General features: G+C 58.4%; 3 protein-coding genes across 3 annotated transcripts in view; 1 reads left to right on the top strand and 2 right to left on the bottom strand.

The window, feature by feature from the left end:
- Window positions 1-12, top strand: part of LOC114072133 — a 6592-nt gene extending 6580 nt beyond the window's left edge. The window contains exon 4 of the mRNA XM_027910054.1: window positions 3-12. Coding sequence (XP_027765855.1) covers window positions 3-12 — 10 coding nt within the window. The remainder of the gene's footprint in view (window positions 1-2) is intronic.
- Window positions 1-19697, bottom strand: part of LOC114072130 (zinc finger protein 398-like) — a 30317-nt gene that overhangs the window by 2356 nt on the left and 8264 nt on the right. Inside the window, exons 6-9 of the mRNA XM_027910051.1 lie at window positions 19084-19179; window positions 18123-18239; window positions 17876-17989; window positions 15417-16634 (exon numbers count right to left, since the gene is read on the bottom strand). Coding sequence (XP_027765852.1) covers window positions 15733-16634; window positions 17876-17989; window positions 18123-18239; window positions 19084-19179 — 1229 coding nt within the window. The 3' untranslated portion in view covers window positions 15417-15732. The remainder of the gene's footprint in view (window positions 1-15416; window positions 16635-17875; window positions 17990-18122; window positions 18240-19083; window positions 19180-19697) is intronic.
- LOC114072132 (zinc finger protein 282-like) lies at window positions 1635-15283 on the bottom strand. The gene is given in 13 exon segments (XM_027910053.1): window positions 1635-2737; window positions 2851-2973; window positions 3083-3193; window positions 3830-3943; window positions 4335-4461; window positions 4553-4954; window positions 5877-6048; window positions 6050-6270; window positions 7977-8425; window positions 8629-8730; window positions 8932-9046; window positions 9562-10164; window positions 14941-15283. Coding segments are annotated over 12 exon segments (3030 nt in total). The 5' UTR covers window positions 9928-10164; window positions 14941-15283; the 3' UTR covers window positions 1635-2009.

The raw sequence follows: 19697 nt of genomic DNA, 5'->3' as shown, positions 1-19697 counted from the left end.
AGGAGTGTCTGAGGTTGCCAGCAGCACATGTGGTCCCTGGACATTGTGCAGTGACCCCGGGCAGGGTGCAGTGTCCCCCTGCCATGTGCAGTGACCCCGGGCACTCTGGAGGGTCCCTGGCTTTATGCAAGGTCCCCTGGGCAGCGTGCAGGGTCCCCAGCAGTGTCCTGGGCTCCCAGGGCGTGTGCAGGGTCCCCAGGAAGGTGTAGGGGCCCTCAGCAGTGTGCAGGGTCCCTGGCATCAGGCTGGGCCCCTGGGCAGTGTGCAGTGTCCCCCAGCAGCGTGTGAAGTCCCCAAGGGTTGTGCAGTGTCCCCAAGGATTGTGTGGTGTCCCCAAGGATTGTGCAGTGTCCCCAGGGCACCCCAGCCTCACCCCCTCTGCCTCTGCCCCCTCCATCCTCAGCCCACATCGGGGTGACAGCACTGCCAAGCCCTGGGCCCCTCCTGTGCTGTGTCCCCCCCAGCACACAGGGACACCCCACCTGCCACGTCCTACTCGGTGCCAGCTCCTTCCCACCCACCTGGGATGGGGCAGTGGGGCAGCAGGAGCTGTGGCACTTGCTGGGTCACCCAGCTCTGTTTGGGGTCTCCCAGGGGGACAGGGACACCCAGCTGGGGACCAGGAGGTGCCTGGGGAAGGGCCACGGCTTCCCATGTCTGCAGTGAAAAAATGGAGTGAAATATCCCCAAATCAAGGGTAGGAGGGACCTGGGGATGGGTCAGTGACGGGACAGGAGGGACCTGGGGATGGAGGACAGGAGGGGGAGGCTCAGCCAATTCACATGATTTGCAGAGGGGTTTAGGGGTGCAGGGAGGTGGGCGCTGGGTTCATGCCCCGGGGAGACCTTGGAGGCAGCCCCAGAGCCTCGGGAAAGGCAGGAAAAATGAGAAATGTTGGGAAGTGGAGATGCAGGAAAGGGTTTGAGAAGCAGGGGGGCTGTGGGTTGGGGGTTCAGGTGCACAGGGAGACTCAGGACACTCTTGACTCCAGGGAGCTCAACATGCCAGGGCTGGGGTGTGAATATGTGTGAGCACACACAGACACATGTGAGCACACACAGACACACGTGTGAGCACACGCAGACACACGTGAGCACACACAGACATACGTGTGAGCACACACAGACACATGTTAACACACACAGACACACGTGAGCACACACAGACACACGTGTGAGCACACACAGACATGTGAGCACACACAGACACACATGAGTACACACAGACACACGTGAGCACACACAGACACACAGGTGTGAGCACACAGAGATGTGTGCACACATAGACACTGCACACACAGACACACATGTGAGCACACAGACACACATGAGCACACATAGATACACATGTGCACACACTCCCTGGAGCAGTGTTCCTTGTCCTTCCCTTCCCAGCAGTGTCACCCATGGGTGCAGCACCTCCCCGCTCTGGGGGCCTCCACAGCCCCATCACAGCCAGTGACACAGGGGCATCCCACAGCCCCCACACCCCCATTCCCACGTGTCCCGTGTCCCACCACGATATTCCCCCTTCCCCATCCTGCTGCCGCTGCCTCCCCGGGGTGCAGGACCCCCGGGCGGGGCAGGAGTGGCCGCAGACCCCGGGGGACCCCGCGGGGTTTGGGGTGAAGGCGCTGCAGCCCAGCACGACTTTATTCCGGATCGCTTCGTCCATACAAAACTACACCCCAAGCACTGTACAGCGGGACGGGGGGCGGGGGGCAGTAAAAATAAGCAGCGGGGGCCGGGGGGACAGAGCGGCAGGCGGGGGGTGGCGCGGGGGGGGCACGGCGGGGGGGGCTGCTCCCCACCCCGTGCAGCGGCATTGTCTGTGGGGGGAGCGCTGGGGGCCGAAGTGTCCGTCCACGGCGAGGGACCGAGGGGTGCACGACCCCCCTGGGGGTCCCCGCGCGCCCCCGCCCCGGCCGGGCACCTCGATTTGGTGGGAAGCTGCGTGGCCGGTGCCCGTCCCCGTCCCGGGGGGTGTCAGTCCGCGGCGGGGGGGAACCCCTAATCCCCGGGGGGCATGATCCCGGGCGGGGGCAGCGGGGGCGGCCCCGCCTCGGCCCCGTGGACCCGCTGGTGGTCCTTGAGGGATTCCTTGTAGCGGAAGCTGCGGCCGCAGGCCGGGCACTGGTACGGGCGCTCCCCGGTGTGGATGCGCTGGTGCTTGAGCAGGTTCTGCTTGCGGATGAAGCTCTTGCCGCACTGGGCGCAGGCGAAGGGGCGCTCCCCGGTGTGCAGCCGCTGGTGGTTCTGCAGGTGCTCCTTGCGGCTGTAGCACTTGCCGCACTCGGAGCACTTGTAGGGCCGCTCCCCGCGGTGGATCATCTGGTGCCGCACCAGCCCCGAGTGGCAATTGAAGCTCTTGCCGCACTCGGCGCAGGGGTAGGGCCGCTCGGCCGCGTGGCTGCGCTGGTGGATCCGCAGGCTCTTCTTCCCGCTGAAGCTCTTCCCGCACTCGGCACAGCCGTGCGGGCGCTCCTCGGCGGGTCCCGGCGGCGCCGCGGGGACCGCCCCGCTCTCGGCGCCCGGGCCCGGCTCGGGGCCCGGAGCTTTGCCCAGTCTGTGCTGCGCCGGCAGAGCCACGGCCGCTGGCACCGCCGCCTGTCCCTCGGGGGTCCCGAAGCCCGTGCCGGGGAAGAGCAGCTCCCCGGAGCCGCCCGGCAAACCCACCTCCTCGGGGGGCTCGGCGTGGGGGCACCGCTCCTCCGTCTTCACCAGCAGCCCCTCGCCGGCTGCAGAGGACGGGAAACTGGTCAGTGCCCGCCCAAGTCACAGCCCAGCCTGGCGGGCGGTGCCCCCCCCCTGCCCCAGCCCCACTCCAGCCCCATGTGGGGGGATCGCTCACCAGGACCGGGACCCGGGGGCAGCATCTCCCTGTCCGGCAGCTCCCAGGGCTCACGGACACAGGGCTCCTCCTCCTGCTTGATCCACGACAAGAAGTCGTGCGCGGTGATCAGGGCGTCCGCGCCTGCAGGAACGGGGATTTAGCCACGCTGGGCCACATCCTGCTCCAGGAGGATGGGGAGGGAACAGCTCCAATGGGCAGCAGGGCCAGGATGGCTCAGCCCCGGACTCACCTGCACAGGGGTCCGGGGGCATCCCCCGCTCCTCCGGGAACTGCTGCTCCCCCACAAAGGCCACCTCCTGCTTGATCCGGGACAGGATGTCGGAGGTGGAGATCAGCGACTCTGTTCACAGGGAGAGACTTGTCCAGGGCCAGGATGTGGCCACACGGTGTGACCCACGGTCACTAAGGGTGTGGGACCCCTGGGCTCCAGCTGAGTGGAACTTCCCCGTCCCACAGCAGTTATGGGGTATCAAACACGCCCGGGAGCTGTGGGGACAGGTGACTGGGGGACAGTCCTTAGGGATGGGTAACTGTGGGACAGTCCTTGGGGATGGGTGACCCTGAGATGTCCCATGGGGATGGGAGACCCTGAGATAGCCCTTGGGGATAAGTGACTGTGCACAACCCCCGGGAACAGATGACTCTGGCACAGCCCATTGGGAACAGATGACTGTGGCACAGACCACTGGAGACAGGTGAAAACCACAGGGCCAGTGGGGCTGGGTGACTGTGGGTGGCTGTGACACAGCCCACAGGCTCTGACACAACGTGGTGGCAGTGGGGGACACGTGGATCTCCTAGTGATGGATATCCGAGACTCCCGGTGCATCAGTCATTGGGATGTTCTGGGGTCACAGCTGGGAAACTGGGCCCAGCGGGGACAGGACCACTGGGGAAGGAGGAGAGACATCCCTGGGGTGGGCAGGGTGGGGGAACAGGAGGTGGGGGACAGTGGGCTCCTCCTGCCACGCCTCACCTGCGCAGGTGTCCGGCGGCAGCTCCCGCTGCTCCAGCTCCCGCTGCTCGGGGACACAGGGCCCTTCCCCGCGCTCACTGCGGGGCTGAGCCTCACTCCTGGAGAGGGCACCGTCTGTGGGGACACAGCGCTGATGGCACCGGGGCTGTGCCCGGCACACCCTCTCTGTCACCCACACATAGGGGGACACACAGGGGACACGCAGGGGACACACCTGGCTGCCAGGCCCCGGCGTCCCTCCTGGCACAGAACCCTCCTAAACCCCACAGGACCTCCATGTTGGAGGCTCAAGCCCACGGTTCTGGGGGACAAGGACCCTCTACAGCCCCCTGGGGTGGCAGGGGCTGCCCCCCATGGCATGGCATGTCACCCTGCCCCCACACAAGCCGTGGAGTGTTCCCTCCAAAATGGGTGGTCCCAGGGACACAGCGAGTGCCACCACCCACATTGGGGACCCTGCAGGGAGACGTAGCCTGTCAGAAAAGCAGGAAAAGGGAATGTTTACCCAGGGAGAGCAAAGCCTCGTAGTTCTCCTTCACCAGGTTGTTGTACAGCTCCTTCTGCCACTCCTCCAGGTTCTTCCACTCCTCCGCCGAGAAGTAGACGGCGATGTCAACAAACGTCACCGGCACCTGCAGGGACACGTCCCCACGGCTCAGTGCTGCCTGCTCCCCAGGGAAACTGAGGGTGCCCCCTCTCCTGCAGCCCCCTGGGAGCTCTTACCTTGGGGACCTCGCCCCGGGGGCCGGGGGGCAGCCGCAGCACCCAGAAATTCCTGTTCTTCAGGAGGTTCTCCACGTTCTCCAGGCGCCTCTGGAGCAGCCCGTACTCCTGGATGAGGGTGCCCAGCACGGCCCACTTGCTCTCCAGCTGGTTCCCGAACTCCATGGCCGTCTTCTCGCAGTCCAGGAGCTTCTTCTCGGCCGTGCCGGAGCGGCCCTCCAGGCTGAGCAGGCGGGTGGCCAGGAGGTCGATCTTCCTCTCCATGGCCTGCACCGTGGCCACCACGGTCCAGAGCGAGGCCTCTGCCGAGTGCAGCTGCGCCTCCCGCACGTGCGCCCGCTCCGGCAGCAGCGGCGGCTGCAGCGGCATCAGGTGAGGGGCCTCCATGTTCCACTCCTGCACCTGCGCCGTGGGGAGGGCACGAGTGGGACGAGGCCCACGGTCATTCCATCCAAGCCCCTGTTCCCCAGTTCTAGGGCTTTCAGCCACCAGCACCCCCAGAACCACATCAGGGACCCCCCCATGTGCGATGCCCACCGGCCTGAGGGGATGGTGAGTGGCTGACCAGGGCAGCCACGAGGCCACTGTCCCCGCAGGACACCAGCCAGGTGAATCCTCACCCTGTCATCCCAGATCTCCATCCTGTGGGAGCCATTCCTGGGCCTGCCCAGGATGGAACCCCAGCGGGGGAGGAGGATGGAGATGGGAGGGCAGGGAGTAGCCAGGGGCAGGTGTGGAGCAGGGGTGCCCAGGGATACCTGGGGATACACAGGGACATGCCAGGACAGGAGTGCCTGGGGCATCCCCGGGGCTGGAGCCTGCACGGAGCATCCTGGGGCACCCGGGGGCATCCCGGGGGCACGGGGACATCCGGGGCAGAGGTGCCTGGGGACACGCTGGGAGCACACGGGCATCCCGGGTCAGCGGTGCCCAGGGCACCCCGGGGGCACCGAGGCCATCGCGGGTCGGGTCCCTGAGGACATCCCGGGGCTGGAGCCTGCACGGAGCATCCCGGGGCACCCCGTGGGCACACGGACATCCCGGGTCAGCGGTAGCCGGGCCATGCCGGGGTCTCACGATCATCCCGGGTCAGGGGTGCTCAGTCACGTCCCGGGGGCACGGGGACCACCCCGGCTCGTGTCCCCCGGGGGTCGCGGGGGCCCCGCGGGTCGGGGGGTGCCGGAGGGTCCCGGCCGAGCCGGGCCGGGCCGGGCGGCGGCGGGAGCGGGGCGGGCGGGGCGGCTCCGCCCGGTGTCCGGTGCTCGGTGCCGGTGCCCGGTGCCGGTGCCCGCAGCCGGGGGCCGGTGCCCCGAGCCGCGCTTACCTGGGCGGGCGCCCACTCGGCCATGGCCCCGAGGAGCTGGGCCGGGCCCGGCGGCCGCGGCCGGGGCTGGGATTGGGGCCGGGGCCGGGGCCGGGCGGCGGCGGCGGCGGGGAGAGCGCGGAGCGGGGCCGGGGCCGGGCGCGGGGCCGGGGCCGCTGTCGGTGCCTGCGCACGGGCCGGGCCCCGCCGCCCCGCCGAGCAGCCACGGGCAGCCGGGGAATCGCATCCGCCTCCTCCGGGCTGGGCGGCAGCGGGCGGGGAGCGGCGGGAGCGCGGAGCGCGGAGCAGTGCCGCCTACCGGCACCGGCAGCGGCTCCGCCACCGGCAGCGGCACCGGCACTGCCACCACCGACCAGCACCGGGATCCGCTCCATCGCTGGGATCGGGAGCAGCTCTGCCGCCGGGAGCGGCTCCGGGATCAGCACTGGTAGTGCCACCGCGCACTGGGATCGGCATCAGCTCTGCCACCGGCATCGGCCCTGCCACTGGCACCGGCGCTGCCACCACCATCACCAGTACCAGCTCTGGCACTGGCACTGCCACCAGTACTCGGGCACCCACACCGGCACTGGCACTGGATCTGGCTCCGGCGTCAACCACAGCCACCACTACTGGCACTGGCAGCGGCATCACACGGGCACAGGCATGGGCACCAGTGTCGGCAGCAGCATCGGTGGCTCTGGCAGCGATTCAGGTTCAGATGGCAACACCCCAGAAATGAGTCTGGGGTCACTTCGGGGGTCTTGCATGTTTTATGACCCTTCTAAGATGTGACCAACGTAGTTGGGCCAGTTGTGCCCCATCAGAAGGGATGGAAACCTTCAGCCCTACCTGGGAATGTCCCCCCTGGCAGGGGAGTGTTCCACCTGAGCCAGGGGTGTGAGGGAGGACATGGGCAGGACAAAACCCATTATCCCAGCTGGTTCTGCTGCTTTTCAGCCTTCCCCCTCACCTGGCTCAAACGCAGCTCGTTTCTAAACAAAGGTCACCCTGGACTCTCCTTATGTGGATCAGAGTTTCACCACCACATATCCAAAAGACCTCCTCCTCCCCTTTGTCTGGGGGAAAACCTGGGCTCAACAAAGAACCTGCTGCTTTTGTTTGAGTCCTTAGCCTTCAACACTCACAGCTGCTTGGGGCTTTGGTGATCCCAAAGCCCAGAGTACAGAATCATGTCCCCAAATGGCATATCTACACTTCGTAAATCCCCCCAGGGATGGGGACTCCACCACAACCCTGGGCAGCCTGTGCCAGGGCTGGACAACCCTTTCCAGGATGAAATTTTCCCAATATCCAACCTAAACCTCCTTTGGGGCCAAGTGCATTCCCCCAATCCCCTCCAGGACTTACAAAACTCCACCACAGCACCAGCTCTTTGCTGCTCCTCAGGGGCAGCTGAGCCCATGGACTTCACCCCAAGAGGAGTCCACGGCTGAGCACATCCCTCCAACCGGGAGGAACGCATTTTCCCTCTTGGCACTTCACTGGAATAAGCAAAAGTGATGAAAACCACCAGCCCATGGGGAGAAAACACGTGACAGGACCCCCCTTCTCTCTGCTCGCCTTCTCCCTGCTGCTTTTTCCACTTTCCAAAGGAACATCACCAACACACTGCACACACATTAAGAATATATCCATGTTTTTTTTCCCATAATCTCAGGAATCACAGCAGCATCTCACCCCACAGGAAATACATGGGGTCATTATAAAAATAGAAACCCAAAACCAGAGTTACTTCGTTTTTCATCCCTCGAAACTTCCAGTGTTTCTCTCTTACTCTGAGTGCTCTCCAGCATGTGCTCTTTGGTGCACCAGGTTTTTTTTGATGCCACTTTGGGTACAGCCAACGCTGCCCTATCCCAGCTCCCGCTCCCAGGAAGGGATGGAGAGGGCACGACAGGAATTATCCAGCCACTAATTAAAATCGGGTCCTAATCAATGATTATTAGACTGGCACCAAGCAGATGCCTTTTGAACTTGATTAAATTTAGGCAAAGTGCCTTATCCCAAAAGCTTCCCCGCAATCCACACAGGGCTACAAACCATCCCCTCTGGACTGAGGGGGGATTTTCAACACCTGAAGGGAAAAACCTATCCTACGAAATCCTTTGGCACGTGGATTATATTAAAATGCGTTCTCAGGTGGTTAGTGAGCTTGAGCTTTTCCAGGAAGCTCTTGCCACACTCCAGGCAGGTGTGGGGCCTCTCCCCCGTGTGGATCTTGTGGTGCCGGAGCAGGTAGGCGTGCCGGGCGAAGCTCTTGCCGCACTCGGCGCAGATGAACCACGGCACCTGGGCCGCCTTGGGATGGGTCTGCTGCTCACAGAGGGACTGTTTGGATTCACCGGCTCGTCCTTCCGCAGGGGAGCTGCTGCCTCCTCCGTTCCCCACGGGATTTGCCTTGTCTGGGGAATTCTGGTGGTTCTCCGACGCCTCCCCCTTGCCCGGAACGTTCCAGGGCAGGTTTTGGGATCCTCTTGAGGATGATCCATGAACTTGTGTGTCTTCTGCGCTCTGCTGCTGGGATCTGATCATGGCACCACCACAGCCTGGAACAGCAACATTCCCAACGTTCCCTTTATCTCATTCCCTTTATCTCCAAATCTCCAAAGAGAAACAATTCCCAATTTTTGCACCTGTGCAAAAGCCCACGTGTTGGATAAGAAAAAAGCAGGGGTGGGCTGCAATCCCCCCTCCCTCCAATCCTACCAGGCTCCAGGTGTTGCCAGTTAATTCCCAACGAGTCTCACACCTGTGCTGAGGCTGGCAGGAATCTTCCTTCCCTCCAAATCCTGCTGAGCCTTGACCTGCACCGCTCCTCCCACCGGGACTTTGCTTTTGGGAACAGGATAATCTGAACAAGCAACAGAAAGAACGTGGAAATGATTGTTAATATTATTTTCCTCTGACTGTTTTCCTGCATAACTCACTGTCTGACAGGCATCTCTGTTATTCCAGGGAAAATCCAACCGGGAGGGAACAGCCAATGCAGCTGCTCCGGTGTCCAAAAGAGTAGTGGGATGAAGGTGAGCAGGGATGGAGAGGGAAAACTGACCTTTTCCAGACACGGCTAAAGATCCATAATTCTCCTTTAGGATTGTCTTGTAAAATTCATTCTGCCAGTCCTCCAAAGTTGGCCCCCTAGCACTATAGAGAAAATTCCCAGTGACCTAAAAGCCAAAATGTTCAACAGTCAGTGCTGCTGGGGAGTCGTAAATCCCTAAGAACCCTCTTTTTCCGGTGGTTCTTAACTGGTGGTCACCACCCAACTGCTCCCAGCAGTGTCTGTGTGTGTGCAACCAGCACAGTAATAATGGATTTTATATTAGGAATTTTCTACTGTTATTTCAGAATGAGTGAAATGCCTCAAAAATGGCGTGGCTCAGCCAAAACAATGATTTTTTTCAAACAACTGGGTCAAAAATATCCAGGGTCAGCATCCATACCCAGCTCCCTCAGGGAACGTGGCTCTTCCTAAATAATTCAGTGATTTAAATAAGCCCAGAGGCAGTTCCAGACTGGCTGGAAAAGCTCCTCCCGAATAATAAAAGCTTATTATTAGGGAATAATAATAATATAATAATTAATTAAGCCCCCCTAAGGATATTTTTCCAAGCGGCTCCCAAGGCTCCACACACAAACCCTTCCTTTAATTCCCTTTATTCCCAGCACCAACCCCAATTACCCTCCAGCGCTTGGGACTCCGGATTCGCTTCCGAGTTCTGTTCCCCATCCCGTCGCAGAAGCCCTGGGGTGTCCCCACGAGCCAGTTCCCATCCTGGCCCAGGATGAATTTGTTGGGAACAGCCCCCTTCAGCAGCCTCCTGTTCCTGCGCACATTCAGGGGGTCCCTCTCGAAGGAGCTCTCCTCGAAGTGATCCGAGCACAGGCGCTGGTACTTGGAGGGGGTCCCCATGTCCCTGCCCATGTTGTGGATCCACTGCCGCAGGAGGGCTTCGTTTTGCAGGGGGAACCCATAAAAAGTCACGGAGCTGTTCTTGTAGGTGCCGCTGGTGGCGTTCTGGCAGTTCAGGGCAGCGCAATAAACCATCGCCAGGGGAGCTGAGCCCGAGAGAGACACACCAGGAGGGGCATCTGGAGAGTTCCTGCTCAACTTCAGGGCTAAACAGGCCTAAATTTGCCTGAAAAAAACATGGTGTTGGCCCAGAGGAAGAGCTGAGGTGAGCCAGGGGAAACGTGGCACTGAATTCCCAGGGACAGTTTCCAGGGGCACGGAGCTCCCCACTGGAAGGAGCCAAGTCCTTCCCAGCTGCTCCAACTCAACAATCTGAAAGGTAAAAACGCTTCAAAATCAGCATAATGCTCCATGAATACGCAGATTTACATTTAAATAACCCCTGTGATGTGCACACAGACGTGCTTCCTTGATCTGTGTATCCATGGGGGATCCTCCCACACTCCAAAGGTTATCCACAACTCAGAAAAGGGCTGAGAGACAAGTAATTAAACAAAAATAAAAGGTTTGGAGTGTACCAAGGGCTCCCCCATCGTGTCAGAGATGAGGACGTTTAAATAGGAGCACTGAAACGGGGAGAAAACCATCCAGGGATCTTGTTGGATCTTGCTCCAAAGAGCAGGGGAGATCCCAAGGTTTGTAGATCAGAAAGGAAGAAGGATCAGAGGGTAAAAAAAGCTCCCAGAATCTGATCAGTAAATTATGCACTCAGCATGGGAATTGGTATTTTTGCCTTTATTTTCTAGTGGTGAGAGAAATAAAAGAGTAAAAAAAAAACAAAAAACAAATGGAGATATCCACAACTGGATGGACCTTTGGTCCTGCACTGACTCTGACTTTGTGTTCATCTCCATTCACCACAGCAGGGAAGTGGCCCCAGAAAGGTGCTCCCCACCCCCGTGTGCCCCCTTTCTCCAACCACATCCCCTCCCCAGGTGCTTCCCATCGGAGCTGGGACACCATGGACTCCTTGGTGGCCACGTGTCAGCATAGGAAGGGCAAGGATATGTTGGGGAGAGTCCAGAGAAGATCACAGATGAGGAGGGGGATGAGGCCCCTCTGCTCTGGAGCCAGGCTGGGACAGCTGGGGGGGTTCACCTGGAGAAGAGAAGGATCCAGGGAGACCTGAGAGCCCCTGGCAGGGCCTAAAGGGGCTCCAGGAGAGCTGGAGAGGGACTGGGGACAAGGCCTGGAGGGACAGGACACAGGGCTGTAGTGGGGAGGCAGGACAAGGCCCCGAGCGCCGCGGGACCCTCGCTCACCCCGCGCCGCCATCGCCGCCTTCTTCCTCCTCCTCCTCAGCCGCGCCAAGCCGCGGCAGCCAATCAGCGGTGGCGCCAGGCGGCAATAACCAATCAGAAGCCAGTCCTCGCCGCTGCCTCCCACGCCATTGGCCCGCCACCTTCCCGGCTCCGTCCCCCACGACCTCCGGGAGGAGGGGGGGAAGTTGTGCATCGCCATTGGCCAGCGTGCGGGGCAGCGGGGGCGCTGATTGGACCAGACGGGGAAGGGGGCGGGGAGTGGGAGCGGCGTCCTCTCGTTGTCATGGCAACGGCTCGGCGGGACCGAGCGCGGCTCCCAAGTACCGGGACCCGTCCCCGAGTACCGGGACCCCTCCCCGAGCCCCGGGACCCCTCCCCGAGCCCCCGAGCCCCGGGCCCCCCCTCAGCCCCAGGGCCGCTCCCGAGGCGGAGGCGCAGCCCCGCGACCCTCAGCATCGTCGGGGGCGGGATGTGGCCGGAGCCCCGGGACCCCTCCCCGAGCACCGGCGGCGGGACTGGGGATGCGCCGTCCCGGGTCCCGGCCCGGGGTGGGAGCCCCCCCCGCCTGGAGCGCAGGCGAACCCCCGCCTCTTCCCAAAGATGCCCTGAAATACGGGATTTGGGGAGCGGCAGCCGCCTCAGAGTTCCTCCTCCGGCTGGCAGCCTCGCCCCTCCCTTCCCCTCCCGCAGTGGAACCACTGGTGGCATTTAACAATTTTAATTAAACCCCCCTGAAATTTCCAGCCAACAACAAAAAAAACACCAATCCTGGCACAACTTAAGCAGAAACAAGAACGTAAAAAAAGGCCCTTCATGAAAGTTTCCTTAAAGGAAAAGGGAAGGAGCCCCGACCCCAAACTGGCTCTGCCCCGACTCAGCCGCTGCTGCTCCTCCATTATTCACCGCCAAGGTGACAAATCCAGACTCTTATCAGTAAAAGGAATAAATCGTGTCCTTGCAAAAGACCCGATCCCCTAAGAGACCCTGACCAGGAGCAAAACCAGCCTCTGCAGGAGGATGTTTAAGGAGCAGCTGTCAACTCCCGCTCCGGAGAGCAGGGGAGCTCCCAGAGTGTGCAGATGCCCGGGAACCAAAAGCAACGACAAACGCCAGAGGGTCCCAAAAGAGCTCAGGAGGTTTGATTAGTAAATCACACACTGGGTAAGAAATGGGGATGAGTTAGTCCCGTATCTTTTAGTAGTAAGAGAAATAAAAGAGTAGAAGAAAGGAAGAAAAAGGAGAAGTCAGGGAAGATCACCAGTCCGATTCCACCGTCGATCTCTGTGTCCAAGGTGTCCAGGGTCCTGGCGATGCCACCCGGCCGCCGTGGGGGCACCTTTTTATGGGTAAGTTTTCCCCGCCCCGGGATCAGATTTCCCACTTCCCATGCAAATCAGGGAGTGTGCGCGATTCCTCCTCCCGGACCCTTCTGGAAATGGGTCGGGGCGGGGGGGTTTTGGTGGTCCTAATCCCTCCGTGCCGAGCTCCCCACGCCGCCCTTGCGCGGGGTTTGTTGTGTCTCCGGGCCCGGAGGAGGAGATTGGCCTCGGGAACAGCGCTGCCCTATCTCCCGTGCCCCCCTTCCCAGCCACATCCTGTTCTCTGCTGCTCCTTATCGGTGTTGGGGACACAGCAGAGCCTTAACTCCTTGGGGCCCGGGCTGCTGCAGTTGCACCGCTTACAGAGCTCATCGTGTGCCCTGGAGAACGGGGTGGAAACTCGCCGATCCCGAAATCCGGGGAAAGATGGTGATCCCCCTGGATCTCCTGGAGCTCGAGGTGGAGGACACCAAAAGCGACCCCATCCCATCGGATCCTGGTGGCTGATTTGCAAGGGCATCCCGGGCACTGCCGAGGGGAACAATCGAGAGCCCGGGAAATGCCGGCCTTTCCATAACAAAGGGCACAGGGAGGGACATTCCGGGACACAGCAGGAGCTGATCGTCCCTGATTGTCATCTAAGACTGCGAGGGCATAAAAGCCCGGGGTGGGGGGGCCCTTTGTTTGGGGTCCATCCCCGGAGGCACCAGCTCCAGCTGTTACTGCGTTGTGGCATCAGGATTAAGTTATTTTAAGGAATTATTTTAAGGATCCATGTGTCCAGGATGCTATGGAAAACCTGGCTGGACTGTGTGAGTGGGATGTGGAGTCAAGCAGGATCCATGGGCTCCCTGGAGCTGGTCCCAGCTCAGGTGGCGGGAATGGGACTTCCAGAGTGGCTCCTGGATGGTCAGACAGGGAAGTTTCCTTAACAGCCACGAGCCAGGAGAGACTGAAATCCAGCAAGTGGAGTCTTATCCATGGCCTAGGCATTCAGATTCCAGATGGTTCTCATCACCAATTAATAAAATTTCTAATAGACATGGAAGCACAACATCCGATATTAGCAGTGGGATGCTGGTGTAGGATCTGGAGGGCAAGGAGTTAAAATCCCTGGAGCAAATGCTCCAGGTGCCAAACTGCTCAGCTTAATTTATGGGTGAGAAGCAGGAATCGGCCAACCTTAAACCTGAAAGAATTCCAGAGGCTACAACGCACTGACTCCATGCAGCACCTGCACTCCCTGATTCCAAAATTATTAATGTAGCACAACAACAAATCCCTGCTGTGCCTGGAAAGGGAATTTCTGGAGTTGCAGATGATCTGGCCCCCCTTGGAGCTGCGGGTCCCAGAATTGCTGGGCAGTGCCTGGGGTGCAGCAGCCCAGGCACCAGGGAGTTACTGTGCTGCTGTGTCCCAAACACGGATAACAAGGGACAAACTGAAACAGGGTGTGGCTGCAGAGGGGGGCCCTCCGATATTTTTGGCCCCTCTGATATTTCTTCAGCATCATCTCTACCTTTTTTTTGTTTTCAATTTTGAGTTGTTTTTTTTTTCTTCTTTCCCTGTAATCCTTTCTGCAGCTGCTCAGTTTTCACTGACAGCAATAAATTGTCTGTTTTCCTCCCTTCTGTTTCCTCTCTCAGTTCTTGTTTCTCTCTACTGTGCTTTTTCCTGTCTAAATTCTCCAACAATTCTCTTTCCCTGCACTCTGCTGCAGCAAGTGAGAGTCCCAAGCTGGTCATTTTTCAGACCTAAGTTTCTCATCTTGGATTGTGTGGAAGGCAGGAGATAAGGGGCCAGCGTGTGTGCCTCAAACATCGACAGCCAGGAGCCAGCCAAGGACTGGGCTGTGAGAACACTGTGCAGGGAGGGATGGGATGTGCCTGGGAAAAGGGGGCACAGGGAGGTGGGGCAGCACTTCTCTGGGACAAACACCCTTGTTCTGGCTCCTGGAGATGACATGGAACAGTGCAGGCACAGGAGTGGGGTCAAGGAGCAGGCACGGAGTGCCAGCCAAAGGTGGATCAGTTTGGATGGGGTCAAGACCCTCGAAGTCCCCCTGACTTATTTCCAGGAGGATCCAGGGGAATGGACTGTGCTGGCTCACTCATTTCCATGAGAATTGGGAAAACAAGCCCCAGGGTGGGGAAAACTTGGCTATAAAAAAGGATGACACAGGGTTTGGGGGCACCCCTGGGATCCTGAGCATGGTGTCAGCCAGATCCATGCTGCAGCCATGACTGGTGATCTCCTTCCCTCTCCTCTCTGATTTCCCTCTCTCTTCCCTCTTTTCGTCTATTAGAAGGTAAGGAAAAAAAAAAAAAAAAAAAAAGCAATTCCCACGCTGAGCATGGAATTTGCTAATAAAACTTTGCAAGTTTTTTTGGGTCCCTCTGACATTTGTCATTCCTTTTTAACCATGGGCATCTTGGGAGCTCCCTTCTGCTTTGGAGTGGGATGTGCCAGACCCAAAGGAAGAGGCTGGAGGAGCAGTGCTGCCCTACCTCCACGTGGCCCTCTCCAGCAGATCCTATTCCACTTGTTATGGGTGTCTGGGACACTGGCAGCACGTTAACTCCTCGTTTCCCAGGTTTCTGCAGCACCTCCAAGTTCTGCTTTCACAGGATTCGGAAAATCGAACAGACACAGAAGACAATGTGGGAAAATAAATGCAACACAACTTTAAGGCTCTGCAAAATTCAAACCACGTTCCAGGCTCCCCAGTGGTTTTGCAAATCCCAGTGAGGCTCCCACCCTTTAGGAATCCTGTCCTGGCGTTCAGCAACAGAGAGACTCAGGAGCTCTGGGATCCATCAGCAGGAATTAGCTGCCTCCCAGGCTTTGTGCCCTTTTATTTAGCTGCCACTGGATGAAGATGCTTCTTCTTACAGCCACAGGGGCAACACTTCCTTTCCCAAAGCATTTCACCAAGCAGTGGACAATTAACACCTTTAACTCCTTCCCACCCCAGTCCAAGGACTCTGGACTCCCAGCAGCCGCGGGATAACATTTCAGATATTTTCTCTCTGTTAGATAACTCTTCTTTGTAACACACATCCCACATCGCTCCGTGTCCATGTGGTTTCTCTCCCACGTGGGCTCACAGCCAGCCAGCAGCACCTCTGAGCTCCCAAACCTCCCCACATCTACAGGCACTGGTGGAAAATAACCCCCCAACCACCTCCCTTGGCCTGGGAGGGGCTCGGGGTGGCTGTTCCACAGCCTCCTCCTCCCACCGCGGTGGGGGACAGAGCTGGGGGTCCTGCCCCGCCCCGAGGGGGCTGAGGGGAGGGGGTTTATATGGAATGCATCACCGAGCCCCTGATGTCAGTGCAGGGCCAGCCAGCCAGCGGCAGCTGTGCCTCCTGCACGTGGCTTTCCTGATGCTTCACCAGGCTCCTCCTGAGCACAAACCTCTTCCTGCAGAGGGGACACTGGAAAAGGCCCTCCCCCGTGTGCCGCCGCTGGTGGTTGAGGAGGTAATCCTTCCTCCTGTAGGTTTTGTCACACTCGGAGCACTTGTAGGGCCTCTCTCCCGTGTGGGTTGTCTGGTGTCTGACCAGCCACGAGTGGCAAACGAAGCTTTTCCCGCAGTCGCTGCAAATGTAGGACTTGCCCCGGCCCTGGCTCTGCTGCTGGTGGACGGGGCTGCCCCGGGCCAGGGGGTGATCCCAGCAGGCTCCAGAGGTGTCCATGGGGAAGTTCTCCTCGTTTTCAGCAGGTTCCTCCCCGCCCAGGTCCTGGTCCCGCAGCCTGGCGGTGCCTGCGGGGGTCTGTCCGCACTCGGAGCGGGGCCCCGGGCAGGGGGCAGGGGCGGCTCCCGGCCCCATTCCCTTCTCCCCCAGCTGTGGGTGCAGCAGAGGGAACACCCTCTCACACGTGGGGCCTGGAAACATCTCCCCTGGTCCCTGAGGAGCCTGGGGCTGGTCCTGCTGCGGGGAGTTTCTCTCACACTTGGACACACACGGCCTCTTTTCCTGAGCACTGAAGAAATCCAAGTGCTCACCAAACCCTCGGCCGTACCCGTTCCCAATGCCAGTGCTGTTTGTTTCCATCAGTTCTGAGTTCCACTGGCCGTCCCATGGCATTCCGGGGCTGGGATCCTTGGGAAACCTTTCTCCTGGCCTTCCTGGTGCCCCTGAGTCACAGGTGGTGCTCTCAAAGCAATCTGCTGGAGGGTTCCTCTTCGTGTTTTCATCTGAAACAGAGAGATTTCAGAGTCTTTAAACTCAGGGAATGTCCCTTTTAACCCTTGGGAATGTCCCTCCCAGCCCACAGCCACATCATTAACACTGAGGGGGAGTACTTGTACTTCAGCATCCACTGAAACACAATCTCCAGGAAAACAGAAAGACTTTTTTCCAATTATATATTTTTAAATCTACATTAAAAAAAAATCACCGCTGCAACGTCTTAGATTCACCCTTTCACTCAGGTGCCTGAAGTGAGAGGTCTGAGCTCCCTGACAGAGGGGACACTGTCACACCTTGGTACTCCCTGTTCTGGTGCTAAAGCACCCTCTGGGTGCCTCAACCAAGGACTGTTGATTAGCACACTGTGAGAAAGAACAAGATCTGGCTGCAGAAGGGGCCTTGCAGAGATAGGGCAGCACTTTTCTGGGACAAACATCCTTGTAGTTCCTGGAGATAAGCACAGCAGGAATGAGGCCAAGGAATGGGCATGGACTGTAAAGGGGGATCAAGACATCCAAAGCCCACCAAAGCCTCTGATCCAAAAAGGCTTGAAAAAAATGGACTGTGCATGAGAACTAATTTGAATGGGAAGCGAGAAACCCATCAGGAGATGGGTCACCACTGACCATGTCCCCAGGTGCCACATCCACAGGGCTTTGAAATTCCCATTGGCCTTGGCTGGCCTTGGCCCATCAACCCCATGGATCCAGCCTGTCCAGATCCCTCTGTGGAGCCTTCCTGCCCTCCAGCAGATCCACACCCCACCCAACCTGGTGTCCTCTCCAAACTGCCCGAGGGTGGCCTCAATTCCCTTGTCCAGATGGTCGATAAAGACATTAAACAGAGCTGGCTCCAGCACTGAGCCCTGGGGACACCACTGGGGACCGGCCACCAGCTGATGTCACTCCCTTCCCCACCACGCTCTGGGCCCAGCCCTCAGCCAGGTTTTTATGCAGGTGAAAGCAGCACAAACTTGATCCTGTGCTGCCTGAGCACAGCTCTGGGCTTGCCTGAACACAAGCCCAAACCAGCACCTCAACAGCTTTAGGCCAGCTCAAGGAGGAAGGAGCCTCTTCAGCCGACAGAACCCGACATTTCTGTGCCCAAATATTAACCAGCAGACTGAGGTTTGTCCCATTTTTTTTGCTGCTTACACCACAGGGCTGTGACATCTCATATAGCATTAAAAAAATACTCTAAAGTAGATTTACTGCCCCTGAAATCCCAGCTGAAATCCATTCCTGACCTGTACCTGGATCTGCGGAGATTTCCTCCCTCTCCAAGTGCTGCTGCTCAGGGCAGCGCGGCTCCTCCTCTCGTTTAATCCACGATGAAACCTCCGTTGCATAAGTCTGAAATCCTGTTTGTTGGGGAGAATTTGCACAGCTGAGAAACTCCAGGGAAGATTCTGGAATTCAGGCACATCAGGGAAGACACAACACGAAGAGGGGTAATTCCTGCAGTGGGAGTGTTTGCCCTGGACTCCTCCTCACCTGTGGCAGGGTGTCTTGGAATGTCCTCACCCTGGGCGCCTGGCAGCTCCCTGGCATCCACCTCATTGTCTTTCCTGGCCTGACTGGATGCCTCAGGATCACAAAACGTTTGCTCTGCTAAAGGAGAAAATCCAGGAAAAGTGTGTTGTACCTCCATAAACTCAGGATTTCACAGGGCTGAAACCTGCTCTGGGTTTGGGCTTGGTTTCCCCCCCCCAAGCCAAGCTCCCATAAGCCCAGTTTCTTAAGGAAACCTGATGGAAAAGTCTAAAAATCCATACAATGCCAGTGGGGCCAACAGGCAGCCTTGATACCCTTTGTGAAGAGTGAGGAGAATCTGCAAAGCAGAGCAGTTTGTTTGTAAAACAAAGAGGCTCCAAGTGAGAGGACAAAGAACGGGGCCCTGGGCTGGGTGGCCTCCCCGAGGGGTCTGTGTGCTCACTCCTGTAACCAGGAAAATCCCAGAAGGGGAGGGAGGAGGGAAAGGGCACCTGAAGACTCTGGATCTGCAGGAACAGAGGCACTGCCAGAGGAGTGGAGCTGAGGAGCTGCTGCAGCTGCTCCAGTTCCCCAGAACAGCCAGATCCTGCCTCCATGCTCCAACCACACACTGGAACACTGACTTTGTCTCCTCCAAGTTAACCAGTTGTCCCCAGAAAGTGACTAATTTGCACTAAATATTTAACCAGTTTGGATTTATCGACTGGAGGGAAGCAAAGTAAGGAATTTAGGGGAGAGTGAAACACCTCCTGCTTGGATAAAACCCAGCCAAACTCCAAAAGGGCCGCGAGAAGGGAAAGGGGCAACACCAGCCCTCACCTGCTGGGGCTGCTGGCAAGTCTGCTCAACACTTCTAAAAGATCTGGAATACATGAAAAGAGGTGGGGGGAAAAAAAAACCCGCACAACTTGGAATTTAATCCCTCTGGTTCATTTTCTCTCCCAGGTATGCAGTTACTCACCTGGGCAGGGCTCTCCAGGAGCTTCTCCAGCCTCCTCCTCCTCCTGAACTGCAGCGCACAGCTCTTCCTCTTGCTTAATCTGGATTATGCTGTCTTCTGTCAATGGGAACCACTGTTATTTTAATTCCATACCCAATTAATTCCAATTCTCAGCCCATCCCAGGCAGAGCTGCTCTGTTCTAGAGAACATATTCCAGAGAACACCTCACCCCAGTTCCAGTTCCCACTGACCAAGGTCTCTTGAACAGACCTAAAGTGTTGGCTACAAAACCCTTAGCAGATATTTGAGCCTCAGAAACACATAAAACTGTCTGCAAGTGAAAACATGTTCTCCAGGGCCCCGGGAGAGGATGGAGCCAGTGCAATTCTTGTTCTTAAGTTTTGTTTCTTTCTTGGCACGACTGGAGTTCTGTCATTTCCTTTTCAGTCCCCCTCAGTGAAACCCATCACAGAAACACTCGTGAGAAGAGCGTTCTTAAAGAGTAACTCATGAAACTTATGGGAAAAAGAAAACTAAAGTCTGTAGAATTATTAAGGGAAAGCAGAAGGGCCCGTGCTCTGCACCTTTACAGAATCCTAGAATGGTTTGGGTTGGAAGGGACTTTAAAGCTCAT

The sequence above is a fragment of the Empidonax traillii genome, unplaced genomic scaffold (assembly GCF_003031625.1).
Source record: "Empidonax traillii isolate 1590-97213 ecotype Southwest subspecies unplaced genomic scaffold, ASM303162v1 scaffold2669:size57648, whole genome shotgun sequence".
NCBI classification, from domain to species: domain Eukaryota; kingdom Metazoa; phylum Chordata; class Aves; order Passeriformes; family Tyrannidae; genus Empidonax; species Empidonax traillii.
The sequence above is the reverse complement of the archived record's forward strand: the minus strand, read 5'-3'. Positions and strand labels throughout refer to the sequence as shown.